The sequence below is a fragment of the Grus americana genome, chromosome 2, assembly GCF_028858705.1.
Source record: "Grus americana isolate bGruAme1 chromosome 2, bGruAme1.mat, whole genome shotgun sequence".
In the NCBI taxonomy this organism is placed as follows: domain Eukaryota; kingdom Metazoa; phylum Chordata; class Aves; order Gruiformes; family Gruidae; genus Grus; species Grus americana.
Window position 1 is genome coordinate 23,247,846 of NC_072853.1, and position 14,088 is coordinate 23,261,933.

General features: G+C 39.8%; 1 protein-coding gene across 4 annotated transcripts in view; it reads right to left on the minus strand.

Moving 5' to 3' along the window:
* GRHL2 (grainyhead like transcription factor 2) overlaps positions 1-14,088 on the minus strand; it is a 66,477-nt gene that overhangs the window by 38,297 nt on the left and 14,092 nt on the right. For 3 of the 4 annotated variants that reach the window (XM_054814986.1, XM_054814985.1, XM_054814983.1), the window contains exons 3-6: positions 11,421-11,488; positions 9,462-9,846; positions 6,009-6,061; positions 2,335-2,491 (exon numbers count right to left, since the gene is read on the minus strand). In XM_054814986.1, the coding sequence (XP_054670961.1) occupies positions 2,335-2,491; positions 6,009-6,061; positions 9,462-9,846; positions 11,421-11,488 (663 nt within the window). The remainder of the gene's footprint in view (positions 1-2,334; positions 2,492-6,008; positions 6,062-9,461; positions 9,847-11,420; positions 11,489-14,088) is intronic. The other variant, XM_054814984.1, reaches the window with a different exon arrangement.

A 14,088-nucleotide genomic window follows, 5' to 3' on the forward strand; every position in this document is an offset into this window, starting at 1 on the left:
CAATGCACTTAAAATCTCAGAACAGAAGAAACAGTTTTAAAATAACGCAGGACCTAGGATTATGTTCTTATTAGTCGAAATAAAATATAATCGTATTCTTAGATTTAAGAAGTCTAAGTTGCCTTATGTAAAAAGTGGTCCTTTCCAAGTCAGAGGATCCCCAATTCCAATTCTGATCCAAGTCCAGTCAAAGTGTTGGAGTTCAGATTCCTTGTCACTCTGGAAGATGACATCACACTGTAAAGGGATGTGTTGTTACGGAGCTTAGGCTCACTGGCTAAAGGCAGGACGCCTATAGTTTTAGCATACATAGTCCAAATACCCTTCTTAGGAGCGGGACTCTTGCATACATGTATTCAATGACAAACTCAGTGTGACTATTTACTGAGATTTGCTGAGCTTTTCAGTTCAAGTTCTGAATTCCCTTTGTTAAACTGTGTGATTCAAAGGAAACAGATTGAAACTTTATGCAAAACTTCACATGAGTAATAAAGGCTTTTTAAAAAAGCCCTGCTGTAGGCAAGCAAAACAAAAAACAAAACAATGAAAGAATGCTCATACTAGGTAAACTGAAGTTAAAAGAAATCACAGAGAAAAAAAGATCACTTTTAAATATCCTCTTTTGTTCCCATTCTTCCTTTAACCCTGAGTCACCAAGCTCAAAAAACACCAACAAACTGTTTCATAAGCCGAGGAGCTGGATCACAATTGATTCATGATCACCACCATAACCCTTGACGTGCTTTGTGACCTTCTCCATTCCACCTATAAAAGTCGAACATCATCGTATCTTCCATGTCTAGCTACTGTGTGGGCACAAGGCAGTACATGCCATGGATGAGTCCCGAGTTATGTATAGATATACTGGCTGGCCATCAAGTATGCACTACCTGGCCAGCTGATGCACTAACCAGAAGTGGCAGCACAGACTGTAGCTTTTCCACCAAGGACAGCATTAATTTTTTCCTCTATGAACCACTTACATGGAACTTGTAGAGGTTTAATACCTTCAAAACCTCTTGCCCCTCTGTCAGGTTTGGATGGAACTGGCAATAAATTCAACAGTCGCTTGGCTGGGGGCCTGGCAAACAGAACATGATCGTGAAAGTTGCATTTGGTTTCGCAATCTTCTGTAAACTGTACATCCTCCAAAAGAAATGGTCTCATCTCTCCTTTACAATTTCCACCCTTCTGCTGCCACAGCTTCAAAACCCATGTGGTTGTGCAGTGAATCAGACTTATGAGGACTGGTTTTCAGCCAGACCAGTGAGCTCCTGACTCCTGTTTCAGTTGTACTGAAAGAGCTGGCACCACAAAGGGGGAAGGAACAGGTGGCTGGCAGGGAAAGAGACTTTTCAGTAGAAGAGAAGTCTTACATCAACTTCAGCCAACAACGAAACGCCATCATCAGCCTCATGTCCTTAGGAAACCAGGCTAAAAATTAACTGCTATTCAGGTTTACAAATCATTGCCTCTCTTTAGGAAGAGTCTCTCTAAACTTCATGTATGACAGAAACATAGGTTGTTGCTCATGTTCATTGCTCATGTTGACTTTCATTGGTTCCTTCAACTAAAGTCACAACGTTTTTATGGAACTTCATTTATTTGGATGGAAACACTTTTGCAGCCTTATACATATGCAACCCTTCCAGCTTCAGGGTGAAAGTTGCAGAGCAGCAACTCTGAGGCTCATTATTCATTCCAAGTTTACTGTGTTAGGATTTGCTTACTCAAAAACATTACCAGGGAAATCAGGAGGCCTGTTCACCAGGCAGATGTTGCTGAATACCAAGCTCCAGTTCTGCCCGCGGAATCTAAGATGCAAATCATCCATTTGGTCATACTTCTGGGTGAATGTCAAGTGAAAACTCACACTTATATGATGTAAGTGGTTTAAAATTTATGTCACAAAGGATGGCTTCAACTCTTCACATTTTATCTGAAATGCACTGGAAAGCAGCCACTGAAGTGCACGAGTGAAGATGGACTTACATAGTAGATGCAGTAGCAGTTCTCTGATTTTTTTCTTTAATCATGCCAATGGTAAGTTCACCAATGTCAAGTGTAATATCTGTACAATTACCATTCTGCCAAAGCATAAACTGAGGCAGATACATATATAATTAACTCATAAGATCACACCTTGAAAAAACTGGACCCCAAAATATTTGGGACCAGCATCAGTATTACTCTCCCACCTTTACATTGGGCATAAGAGTTAGCTTGCTCTGTCCTCTCCCGCAAGAAAAAAAAAAAGTAAGTAAAACCCAACCAACCACAACTACATTTATCTGCAGAGCTCCATTTCCATCTAGGAAAGAAATTGGACTATACCCTGACTTTGCTGATGGGATGCCGGAAACATTTGTTGTCACCCGTCTCACTCAGGGTGATGGCGTAGAACTGTCCTTTGTTCAAGTAGGTCATGGGCCCCTCCCCTTGCTTTTGACGCAGAGATTTGGTAGCTTCTAGCGTATACTGAAAAGTGCTGCTGAAAAGACAGGGAGAGAAACACCAACAAAATCCATATCACTTTCTCCTTTTGTCTTTGTCCTCATTTATTACAAACTTCACGCATTGTATAAGCAAGGCATAAGACACTAATAATAAAATTCCAAGAAAAGGTCACACAGGTATTTAAAAATGCAATTTTCTTTCTCCAAGTTCATCAGATCTGACAATCAAGCATAAAACTATCTGAACTGTAAGTCTCTTGGATCAAAGACTACATCTTTACTTCCTCTGAAAAGAACCATCATGAAGAACAAGATTATGTACCCCGCAGTGAGAGTGTCAAATACCAGGAGGGAATTCAGTATGATTTGCAGGAAATCAGCTACCTCCACAGACATTTAAACTTAGAAGTGTTACAGAAAGATAAATTAAAACAACAAACAAAAACAGAATAAAACTTGTTGCAAAAGATGGACACGGAGAATGGAAAGTCCAACTGCTACTTTCAGCACAGTGCAGAGAAGGAATACAACCAGAAGGGACCAGTAGGTTCATTTGTTTAAAGACAACATGCAATCAGGGTTTTAATAAACCTTCTTTTCAAAATTAATCAAACAGAATAAAGTACCTACATTTAGTTGTATCTGCAATCAAGTAATCTCCCTTTAAAAAAAGACAAAAATTAGAGAAAAAGAGAATTCGCTCTTGTGTTGGAAGTCAGATTTTAGAAAAGACCCTCCTTCAGAGGAGAACTTTCCACCTTTAAACCAGTTTTCAAACCATGAAACATTAAAGCTCCATTAACCAGTGAACTGTTAGCTGAACACAATCCTCACAGAGCCTCTTCCAGCCACCTCCTTCAAGAAGGGGCTTGAACAATAATCCAATAAAAACAATGCCTGCAGCTCCTCACATTCTCTTAAATGAAAAATAATGTTAACCTTGCAGAATAAATCTTCTCTTCAAACTGTATTTGGTCACCCCAGGAAGCTTAATGCAAGGAGTCACTTGCAGGATGTCCTCCCAAATTGGAGATACAGGGGAAGCATTTTCACAAAGGTCCTAGTTCAGCAAATTATTTAAGCAGTGCTGGAGTAGAACCAAAAGGACAAATATGTTGGTCCAGAACAACAGTGTATCCTTAACTTTCTAGTTCAAGCAAATACTCTGGATCATCATAACACTGCCATAGCAATATGGAAATAAGGGGAAGGACAAAAACAGTCTTAACTATCCAATGGAGGTGGCAGTGGGGGAAATCACTAAAATGCATGAATAATAACATTTAAATCCCCACTTAAAGAGAAGGTAGAAGAAAAAAAAACCTTATACACTGCCTTTCCATCCAAAGGAAGAAGTTTCAGACAGTTTAGTATCAATTATTTAGTTTAGTATCAATCATTCAATCAAATGAAGACAATTTCTAAGTGTTTCTTAGCTTATAAATGGAAATCCAGTCATTTTTCTAGCTGCTTAAAATTTACAAATCAAAGCAAAACTAAGGTAAAAAGCAAACACTACTCTATACCTCTCCAACCCACTGATGGCAGTCCCAGCACGTCCCAACAATGCAGTTGCTGCCAACACAAAGGCTCTCACGCGCAGTAGGAAGACAGCACGAAGGAGAGTGTGGTCCCCTCCACTGCTGCCCACTGCAGTGTGCACTGCTGCAGTCCCCCTGCCCTGTGTGCGAGGGGAGCAGAGGCTCTGTCAACTCTGGCAAGTGGTACATTCTCATCCGAGTGGACTGGAAGAGCAGAACCACTGGTGCTGCAGACCCAGCATCCATCCTGCTGCATATACTTGACCTATGGATTGATTGCCCATTAGCGGTGGGGGCACATCCCCTGATTTAGTGTCACATGACGAGACGGTAGGTTGCGCGCTGCAAGACTGCTGCATGACGCGTACCAAAGCACGCTGAGTGCCCTGGGCAACGCACCTCAAAACCTCCCACCAGACAGAAGGTCTAACGAGGATGTGTGCTGAGAAGAGCTTAGGATGAACCAAAGACAGACACACAGTGTCTTAACAGAGCTGCCTACAGTCTGCCACGGTCTGGTCTTCTGTTTCCTGGCATCCTGTATGTTTCAGAAAGACGTCAAAAAATGTAAATCCCAGACATACTGCACCTAGCCAATTTTGCAGTCTCTGTGTGGTACCACTTGGGAATTTTCTTCTTCCCAGCTGGCAGTCAAAGTGTGCCCTATAGCAGGAGGATTACTAGTCCCCTTAAAACTTATTGCAGTTACTCAAATGATTATAATACTATTCTGAATCTCACCATGAGTCTTAACTAAAGCCCCGTGTAGTCATTAAGGAATCTTCTATCAGGCTTCCAATTACTTTCATATTCATCACTTTTTTTTTTTCCTTTTTTTTTTTTTCCCCCCTTCAATCTGAAGGTTTCCTTTCTGAGCACCTATCACTTCCAGGTAACTCCCAGGAAAAAAGTATTGCATTTTTCTTAATGTGCATTTGGATATTTCGCTCTAATGTGGACCCGGACCATGGCATGAAAGACTTAACATCTGAGAATTGTTAACAATACCAATGCTTCAAGATTCAATTTTATAAATATCCAGTGCAGTAAGTGAGCAGTCTTTGCCAAATATCTGTTTCATATGTACTGCCTATATAATGACTCCATTCTGAGCTCAGTGCAGTTAATGATTGTTTTAATATTCCTCAGAAAGAATATCAAGCTGTAAGGAACCTCCACTACAGACACAGTCATATGTCTACTCCAGGAAAAACATGTAGGCATGTTCCTGTTTCTAAAGTGAGACTAATCTCTCAGATATAAACAGAACTATTCACAAGCATGAAGTGAAGCATCAGCTTATAAACTTTACTGATCACAGTCTTTATTAGTTAGTGACTCTGCGGTGTTTGCCCAGTCTACTCATGCATTTTTCTGCGCTTAGGGAGGACACTACTGCTTTCAAACTTCAGTTTTTGAAACTTTTTAAAAAGCTTTTTGGAATTCTTAGGGTTTTCTACACGTTTTGTAATATATACTTCATTTATATTATTTTACAGGTAAACATGAAGTACCATAACAAGCAGGATAAAAAGACAGAGGGTTTCCCAGAAAACCTACTAGGAGTAACTAGAAAAAAACAGAAGGGAAAAATAAAGATGGGAATTCCTTAAGGTTGGAGGAGCCAGGTCAACCATCCTGGACATCACACTTGTGCATCCTGCCATCCTGAAAGGTGGGGAAGATTTTCCATGACCTGGCTGTCAAAGCTGTGCCCTGTTACCTGGGGGACCTCTCTTAACAGTTTTAATCTTGCGTATCTCTGGGTGGCTTCAGAGGAGTTACTAACTTAAAACAATGCTGAGGGAAGATAACAGATGAAGATATAAATGGGTCAGATATGAAAGCTAATATGCGCAGGAGAAGGGGAGAGTGATGCTGGGCAGCATCAAGGGAGCCCTGCAGGTGCCCCAAGGTGAGGAAAGGGAGGGTGGGAAGTGGGCACAGGCAGCCTCTCCTCAATACGTTCCTACGTGATGCCAGCCAACACATTTCAATGCTTATGCTATACCTTGTTTGTTCGTAAATATATTCTTCAGCCCCCACGGACACACTGCGATACTTCTGAAAAATAAAACCAACAATTAAATAGAGTTTGATACAATCAAAATGCAAATACCAACAAAAGTAGAACTATATTTATTTAAGGACCCCTCAGAAGAAACCATCAACCATTTAAAACTTAAAATCCCTAAAAACTGGAGTGGACCCTAGATGGTATTTACACTAGAATTGACAGAGATAATTCCTTTATGTCAAGCTTTTAGAGTTTTTCATAACCTAACTGCTACAGGAATGTAGCTGAAAAACATCTGCCTTATTAAACTCTTTGCCTACACATTAATATATTCTCAAACAAGCCTGTAAAAATGTACCCCATCTCAAAGATAAGTAGATTTTCAAATGAAATCATAGTTTTCCTAGACACTTCACTTTTTATTTTGCTTCATTTAAAAAGGTCAGCTGTCCTTAAGGCCTACAATGAAATGCTGATAAAAAATTCAGATTGCTATACTGTCTATTTTGAATAGGAGTGGTGATGCAGGCTAAGAAAGTATTTTACCTTCAATATAAGATTCTGCCTGAGCAAAACACACACTTTACAAGATGAAAGGAGACCTACAGTCACCTTTAAAAAATTAAAACACATCTATCAAAACAAAATTACATCAAGAGGTAGAATTCTGAAAAAAAAAAAAAGAAACCTTTCTGCACAGACTAAGCAAGGATTTGTAGTCTTCCTGAGCAAACAAGTCCATTTGTACTCTACTACTTCTTGGCTTGCCTGTTGCCTGAAACATGTTTTTGCTGATGTCTCTCTGATTCACTGATGGATCATTACATTTAATCTCCAGACTTTCTTCTGTGATCACCAGTTAGCAATTAAAAGCTGTTTTGTTTCCAATTCAGGCAATTTTGAAAACAGTTTTTCATTTTGCCTTATGTACAACTGCACCACAACAAATATCCAGTCAGATACTAGTTAAGTGCAAAAGTATTATGTACCAGTTAGGAATATTTCCTGAAGATCAAAAGTCAAGGAACCATGAGCAGTAGAATAGATAAGCTAAACACTCTAAGAAATCTAACAGTTGAGGAGTATTACAAAAAAGATGGTCCCATATTAACATGCTAGTCACATTTGATATGAAGGCTAGAGGTTGACATTGTCAAAAACACTCAATTTACTTACCTATTCTCAAAAATATTGTCTATACTATAAAGGACTAATAAATTAATTGCAGCTAAATAAGTATATGAAAAAGATGAAAAAGGTATATTTATATAATTACTAGAATTGTACCTGAAGAGCATAGCAAATTATAGATCTCAGTGTCCGCTACCACAGGGATCTATAAAAACTCAGCACTCCTTCAGTATAACATAACTAAGTCACTCAAGAAATGTTTTGAAACAATTTCTAAATATTATTCATAATGCGTTTAAAAATTGCACAGGTATCAGAGCAAATCTACTGTTGCCAAACCCAGCCATTCTTACCAAGTGAATGGGAAAACTAATAAGAACAACTGTATTCCTACTTTAAACACTGATTTAGCACAAGTTTCTCTTTTGGTACGTTTTGACATTTTACCTTACACTCTCCCCACACCTGCTTTGTACAGCTGTCCCTACACACCAGCACGTGGCTGCAGAAGCAGTCAGGGCACCGCGGGGCAAAGCTACCCTGGGATTTGGGTAGTTGAGAAAAACCGAAGGGACAGGCTAAGTGTTGAGTGAGGCTGCAGCAGGGTGGAAAAGCTCTTCCTGCTCCCATGCCACATGCATGTGAGCATTTGGGGCTGGAAGGCCACTACCAGTGGCACACATCTCACCTAACAGCTACAGACAGGGATCTAGTTAAAGTTTGTTGTTCAGTCTCCCCGTACAGTTAATGGGGGAGGAGAGTGCACCCGGCCAACCATTCCACCCACTTTTGGCAATCCGAGTTGAACTGCCTCCTTCTCCACAGACTGCAGAGAAAGCCCAGATGACAAGTATCACATCCTGTTATTAACCAATTATTTTAAAAACACACATAACAAAATATTACCATTGTAACAAAAATTACCATAACATGGAGTTTGGGACACAGGGCCAACGTATAGATGTAAATTCCCTTTTTACCTCCAAGTTAAACAACTTTGCACATTCAACAGCACTTCGCACAGCACAGACTGGCTGTTTGAGTAGCTCTCAGCAGCACATCCCAGAACAAACCAACATAACGGAATCACTCAGCTACTGTGCCCTGGGAAAAGCCATGGGTACAGTACCACTGGACTCACATAAAGAGCCATTTACCAGTAACAATGAAAAATAGCTGAAATGATGTGATTTGATAATGCAGAGCCGTGTTTCTAATCCAAGGTTTGATCTTACTGATTTTTCAATGGCAAGCTAGATTTCTTCATTAATTATTAGTTGACCTAAATGTGTTCTGTATCTGAAAATGGATTCCACCTCCAGACGTCCTGATGTACGACGCTTCTGTGGAGATAATTTATTTTTCTATAATACACCTACACAAACACACAGTAAATTTCCTATATATTCAGTCAGAGCAACTCAGCCTTAACGTAGCTTGCCTTGTACTTTTGCTACATTTACAATTTCATAGAGTTGGAGGAGAAAATCCAAGGAGAGTTTTACCACCTAATATCTCTAATTATTGCAGAGGTACTGTCAGCTTTAAATAATTTTTACCTTTCTACATTTCTGGCTTGTTTGCATTATTCTGCAGCAGGCAAAAGAAGCTAGAGGGTATTCACTGTATTAAAGCTGACTTTATAATTACTTTGCCTCAGCATAACAGTGTAAAATAGTTACATGGCAGCTCCTTGTCTCTCTTCTCCTCCTCATTTGCCTACATGCACCCAAGTCTTTCCCTGCCTGTTAACTTCTCCATTCCCCTCTAGTCACCTAATTCCACTTGTTTTTCTCACTTGTCCATGTTGCAGAGTAGAGCTTAGTGCAACAGATAGCTTCTGAATAAATTACTTGGGTTTAGCTAGCAGCAGAGGCTGACACTGCTCATTTGCACTTTCAGGAGAACATTAAGAATTTCCCAAAGTGGCCACTATTTCTTACTGTTCTGAATAGGTCCGAAGGCAGATCTTGTTAACGGATAACAGATCTTCTTTCAGCATGGCAACTATCCTCTACTTGACATAATATCCCAGAAGACAAAAGATCAGTTTCTATTACTCTCAGAGTTTCCAATAAACAACTTTAAAACTTGTCTTCTGAAACACCTCATGCTGCTCCCCTATAATCAGAGCACAGACTGACAGAAACACGGCAAGAAGCAGAGATTAATTTGTTGAAACAAGCATCACTGTTCTTCTAATGGCTCTTGTGGACAGCTCAAATCTCCTTATCTTGTTTACAAGCTCAAATCTCCTTATCTTGTTTACAGCTTTTTATTGAGTTCTTAGATACTAATTTGAGGTGAAAAACTTACTTCTGTTCCTCCATCTTTGAAGGTGTCGCTGTACGTACTGTCTGGAGTACTGCGCTGGTCATCTTTGAGATAATTTGTGTGGGGAGCAATGTTGGACACTTCGTATGGTTCAAAGATAACCCCTCGGTGCTCCTCATTTTCTCCTCTTGCATAGTGTGCTTGTGGGGTCATAAAAACAGGGGTGAACTCCTCTGCTTTAACCACAGTCACTCCAGTCCCCGTGATGGGTGTCGAGCTCCCAGACACGTTTGTGTTGTATTCCCTTTTGGACGACTCCAAAGGATCTTGGTTCAAGGAAAGGTTAACCGGCACAGTCTTCAGGACTTGCACGCGGTTCTCTCCCCCACTTAAATTACTCTGAGCTTCCGTGGTATTAAGACAATTTCTGTGAGACAAAACCAAAAAATGTTATGAACTGTCCTGACAGAGTAAAACTCTTCTTTAAATAGCTTAATGTTCTTAGATGGCAAGGATGGACGTCTTTCAATTCTGATAAGCCACTGCCATAAGAAGTAGTACATTAACAAATACTAGGCAAAAGACATCATGAGGCAAGCAGAGAGGTCCAAAGCTCTTTAATAGCTAGGGAAAGATAATACATTTGATTTGCCCTATAATCAGTATGACTTATTACAATAAATTCTGGGTATCCGGTGTTGCTTTTGCCTTGGCTAATAATTTGGATGCAAAATCAATCCACTAGTGCAACAGCCTTAAGGCACAGAATAAGCATAAATAATAAGACGAGGCATGGATTACTTACAGTAGATAATTTGCATGTGAAATAGGCAGAATATCAACAGTAAAATTCATACGCTGATGCATGCTCTTTCAGGCTGTTGACAGGCCACTACTGTTTGTGTAACTCTGGTACCAATGCTCTTTTGAAAGAGCGAGCCCAGGAATCCCATTGTATCAGAGTCGATCAGTAACTATAGCGGCTGCAAGGTAACCTCCAGCAGCATTCCCACGTCTACCCGCAGTTGCTGTTGAAAGCAACCTGATTGCTGATTGTAGTTGCACTGACATAAAATTGTTAACTTGTAAAACTTTTAGTAGGTGTAGCACATTGCTTTGTTTTCAACCCAGGAGATATGTTCTGACACTACAGTTCCTCTCTTTTGGCTTTCCACCAAAGGCCAGTTCTGTCAATCACACTCAACTTAGGAGTTTTGCTGGCATGCGCAGAAGAAAAACTGTCCCTCAAAAAAAGTTGCACATTCTGTTCTGAAACAGGGAATTTAGACTACTATCTATTCAAACTTTCACCTTACACAGCTAGTGGAGACCATCTAAGGCTGTCTCGAATTAGCTACATTGAAATAAACCTTGTGTAGCTTCCCTCCACTATATTTTTACATGAAGATACCTTCCTATAAGTAAAAACTTAGTTCTTTCTACATAAATATACACTCTTTCTTGTCCACGAGTCTTAAAGGCTAGAGTCGGCTTCCTCTGACTCTTCAAGTCACTTTTAGACTACAGAGAAAAGCTGAAATCTGAGAGGAGCAAGAAAAACGTTGTAAGCGAATGATTTTGAGTTACTTTATTTGCTTCTGGGCAGACCCTAAGTTATGTTAAATAAAACTGTATAAATCAGGTTACTGAGGCCAAACTACTCACTTCTCACTCTACAAGAAGAAAATTGAAAGAAAAGCAGCCAATTGCCAACTGTCAATATAATCTGATTTTACTAACCGCAGCAGCAGCAAAACAACAAAACAGAATACAAACGAATTCTGAAACTTTCTGCTACTTTGCAAATTGCATGTTTAATATACTGTTCATTTTTCCTAATAAGTTAAAAGTAAAAAGGAGTAAAGTTTGCTTCCCAAAACAGTCTTCATTCTTTTATCTTTTGGAAGAAAACCATAAACCCTCAGGCTATCATAGTTCCTTCAGTTCACAACTGATCAACACTGTTAGTAGCTGGGTGTATGATTTTGAATAATACTGTACCTTTTATCTTGGTCTTCTTGATTATCACTCACTTTGTTAACAGACAACAGCCTTTTATCTCTGGGAACCTGAGAACAACACCAGGCATGGGGTCAGGTAAATGCAACTGTCAGGTATTTGCAGCTTCAGACTGCTCTACAGCAACAACTAGAAAAATGTAACCGTATCAGTGTTCACAGATGCCAGGAGCTGTTTTTCTTTGGGAGACCAATTGTGAACGGAAAGATAATTTCCAAAGAGAAAAAATGTAGGGATTGTTTTCTTTTCTAGTTCTTGGGCACTCCAGTCTGGAGCAAAGCACTCTTCTATGTGTCCTTATCTTTGGAATATCAAGCTAGGTCAAGCTATCTCAAAATCAAAGCTTATATTCCCAAACACGCGCACGCTTTTCACTGCGTAGTAAAAGATGAGAAGGAAGACATGATGCTTTGATGAGCTCTGCATGGAGATCCTTTTAGCTCAGAGAAAAAATGGTTTTCAATTAAACCACAAGCGCCAGCTAAGTTCTCCTGTTACAGAGCAGTCTGGAGGGTGCAGGACTCGTACCTAAGGGAAGTCTGTGGATCCTTCCCTTTCCTAGCATGGGGACAGGTCAGGGCATGCTGGCATGTCATCAGAGAACACTGACTCCTGCTTTGCTGAGTGCACCAACAGCCATGAGAAGTAAAAATCCAGTCAAATCTGGCCCCTCAACAGACTCAGAATTGACACCAAGTGACTTAAAAGATTTGTCTTCCCACATACCGATTTCCTGACATCAGCATAGATATGAAATCACCAAGGGCAGAGTTGCTGCCATGATCATATTTTTCTTTTCTTGCTGAACCAGCAATTTGGGAGCTAAAACTTTTATCTTTTACAAAAGCAGGTATATCCACTCCATCACAGCAGTTAACTCGGGATTAAACAGCAAGAATAGACCTAAGAATAGGCTAAAGCTCTGCCTTTTTATCTTTAAATACTTCAAAGAAATATCAGTAAAATATCTGAATTTAGAGGAAAAACAATACTACAGTGCACGAGAGTAGCCAAGGTTAACATCAGCCATATCTGCAATACAGCAGCAGAGTCAGAGAGTGCTAGCCAGAGCCTTTCCTTCTCTTAGGGACATCCTCTGTCCTTATTAAGTGTCCTGCTGGTTAAAAAGCCTCTTTCATATATTTTAGAAGTGGGATCCAAGCCACAGTTTGCACATGTTGATTTCCCTGTGAAGATCATATATTTATCCCTGAAGGAGAGTCTATGTTTAGGTAAATATCACTACAAGAAAAAGGAGGGGGAAAAAAAACAAAAAAACCACAAACAACAGTTAAGTTCAAATAATTCCTATTGACTGGAAAAAGTACTTCAAAAAAATTACCCAGCATGTCAGAACAAATGAGCCAGATGATAAATAAGGGCAATTCAAGAGAGTCTGGCACACTGGAAGTCATCCTCTGCACTTCCACATTACAGCACAGAGGTTTAAGTTAGGTTTTAAGTCCCTGTTTGAGAGCATTAACAAGAGTTATCCTGTTCTCCCAGTTTAAGATGGAAATAGTTATGATTGAATGCTGGAAATGGCTTTGAGATTAACACAGCTTATTCCACCTGAACCCCAAGATTTTGCAACTGTCTGGAACAAGGAGCAGACATGTCTCTAGTTTTGAGAAGGAAAAGGGCTGTTCTCTGTTTTTATTAAATCCAGCAGATTAATGAACTGCTACATACAAAGGTATTACTAAGACAGAAGCCAACACTCCAGATGCTCATACACATTCTGAATTTTACAAATCTGCATTAACTTCACAGACTCCAGCACTGTGGTAATTCTGTCAAGTAGAGAAAAGGACCTATCTTCTTCCTCATTTGGGAAAAGCTTTTCTCTACTGGCAACAACACACAAAAGCAAGGAACATCTCTTGAGATATAACCAGTAAAGAAATTAAAACAATATTTAACCATAAGGTTGGTATATGGCATCTTGCCTACAACCCCTTCTCCTGAACATTCATTTAATGATCGTAATAGAGACTAAAAAGATTAGCCCATTCTCTAAAAGCACTTGTACTAATAAACACTAAAAGCAAAGGGGTTTAATTTTAAATATCCATTCCTGTTACTTCCTTCATAAATTATGAGGGGAGCTGGCATTGTTCTGCTGACTTTCACAGAAGATCATCTGTCCAATGCAAGCATAGGTGGCTTCAGGAGAATTGAGATAGTTTAAGTGAAATCAACAATTTCATACTTCAGTGCTTGGTAAGCAGCACTGATTCCATTTGCAGAGTACAAAGGGGTCAGCCTGGGGTTTTCAGAGTGAAATTTCTGCATTACCCAGAGATGCACCCTGTAGGACTCTCCTCGGAAATCTCAAACATAGCTCTACTTAAACACTATGGAATATATGAAAAAAAAAGGTGGTGTCAAAATGGTAGGTAAAGCTCTGGGCTTAGAACCTGACATAAACTGAAACTGTGCGTCAGTGCTTCCCCTCTGAATTGACAGATCTCTGTCTCTGTGTCCAGCTCCATTTCTGTCCTCCACCTTTCTAGTTAGACTGCAAACTTCCAGTGCAAAGGCTAGACCTCACTGTATGGTATACAGCCTACTGCAATCATTATACAAATACAAATAACATGGGAAACTGTCAGATGAGAGATACTCCAGTTAAAGAGCAAACTAAAAC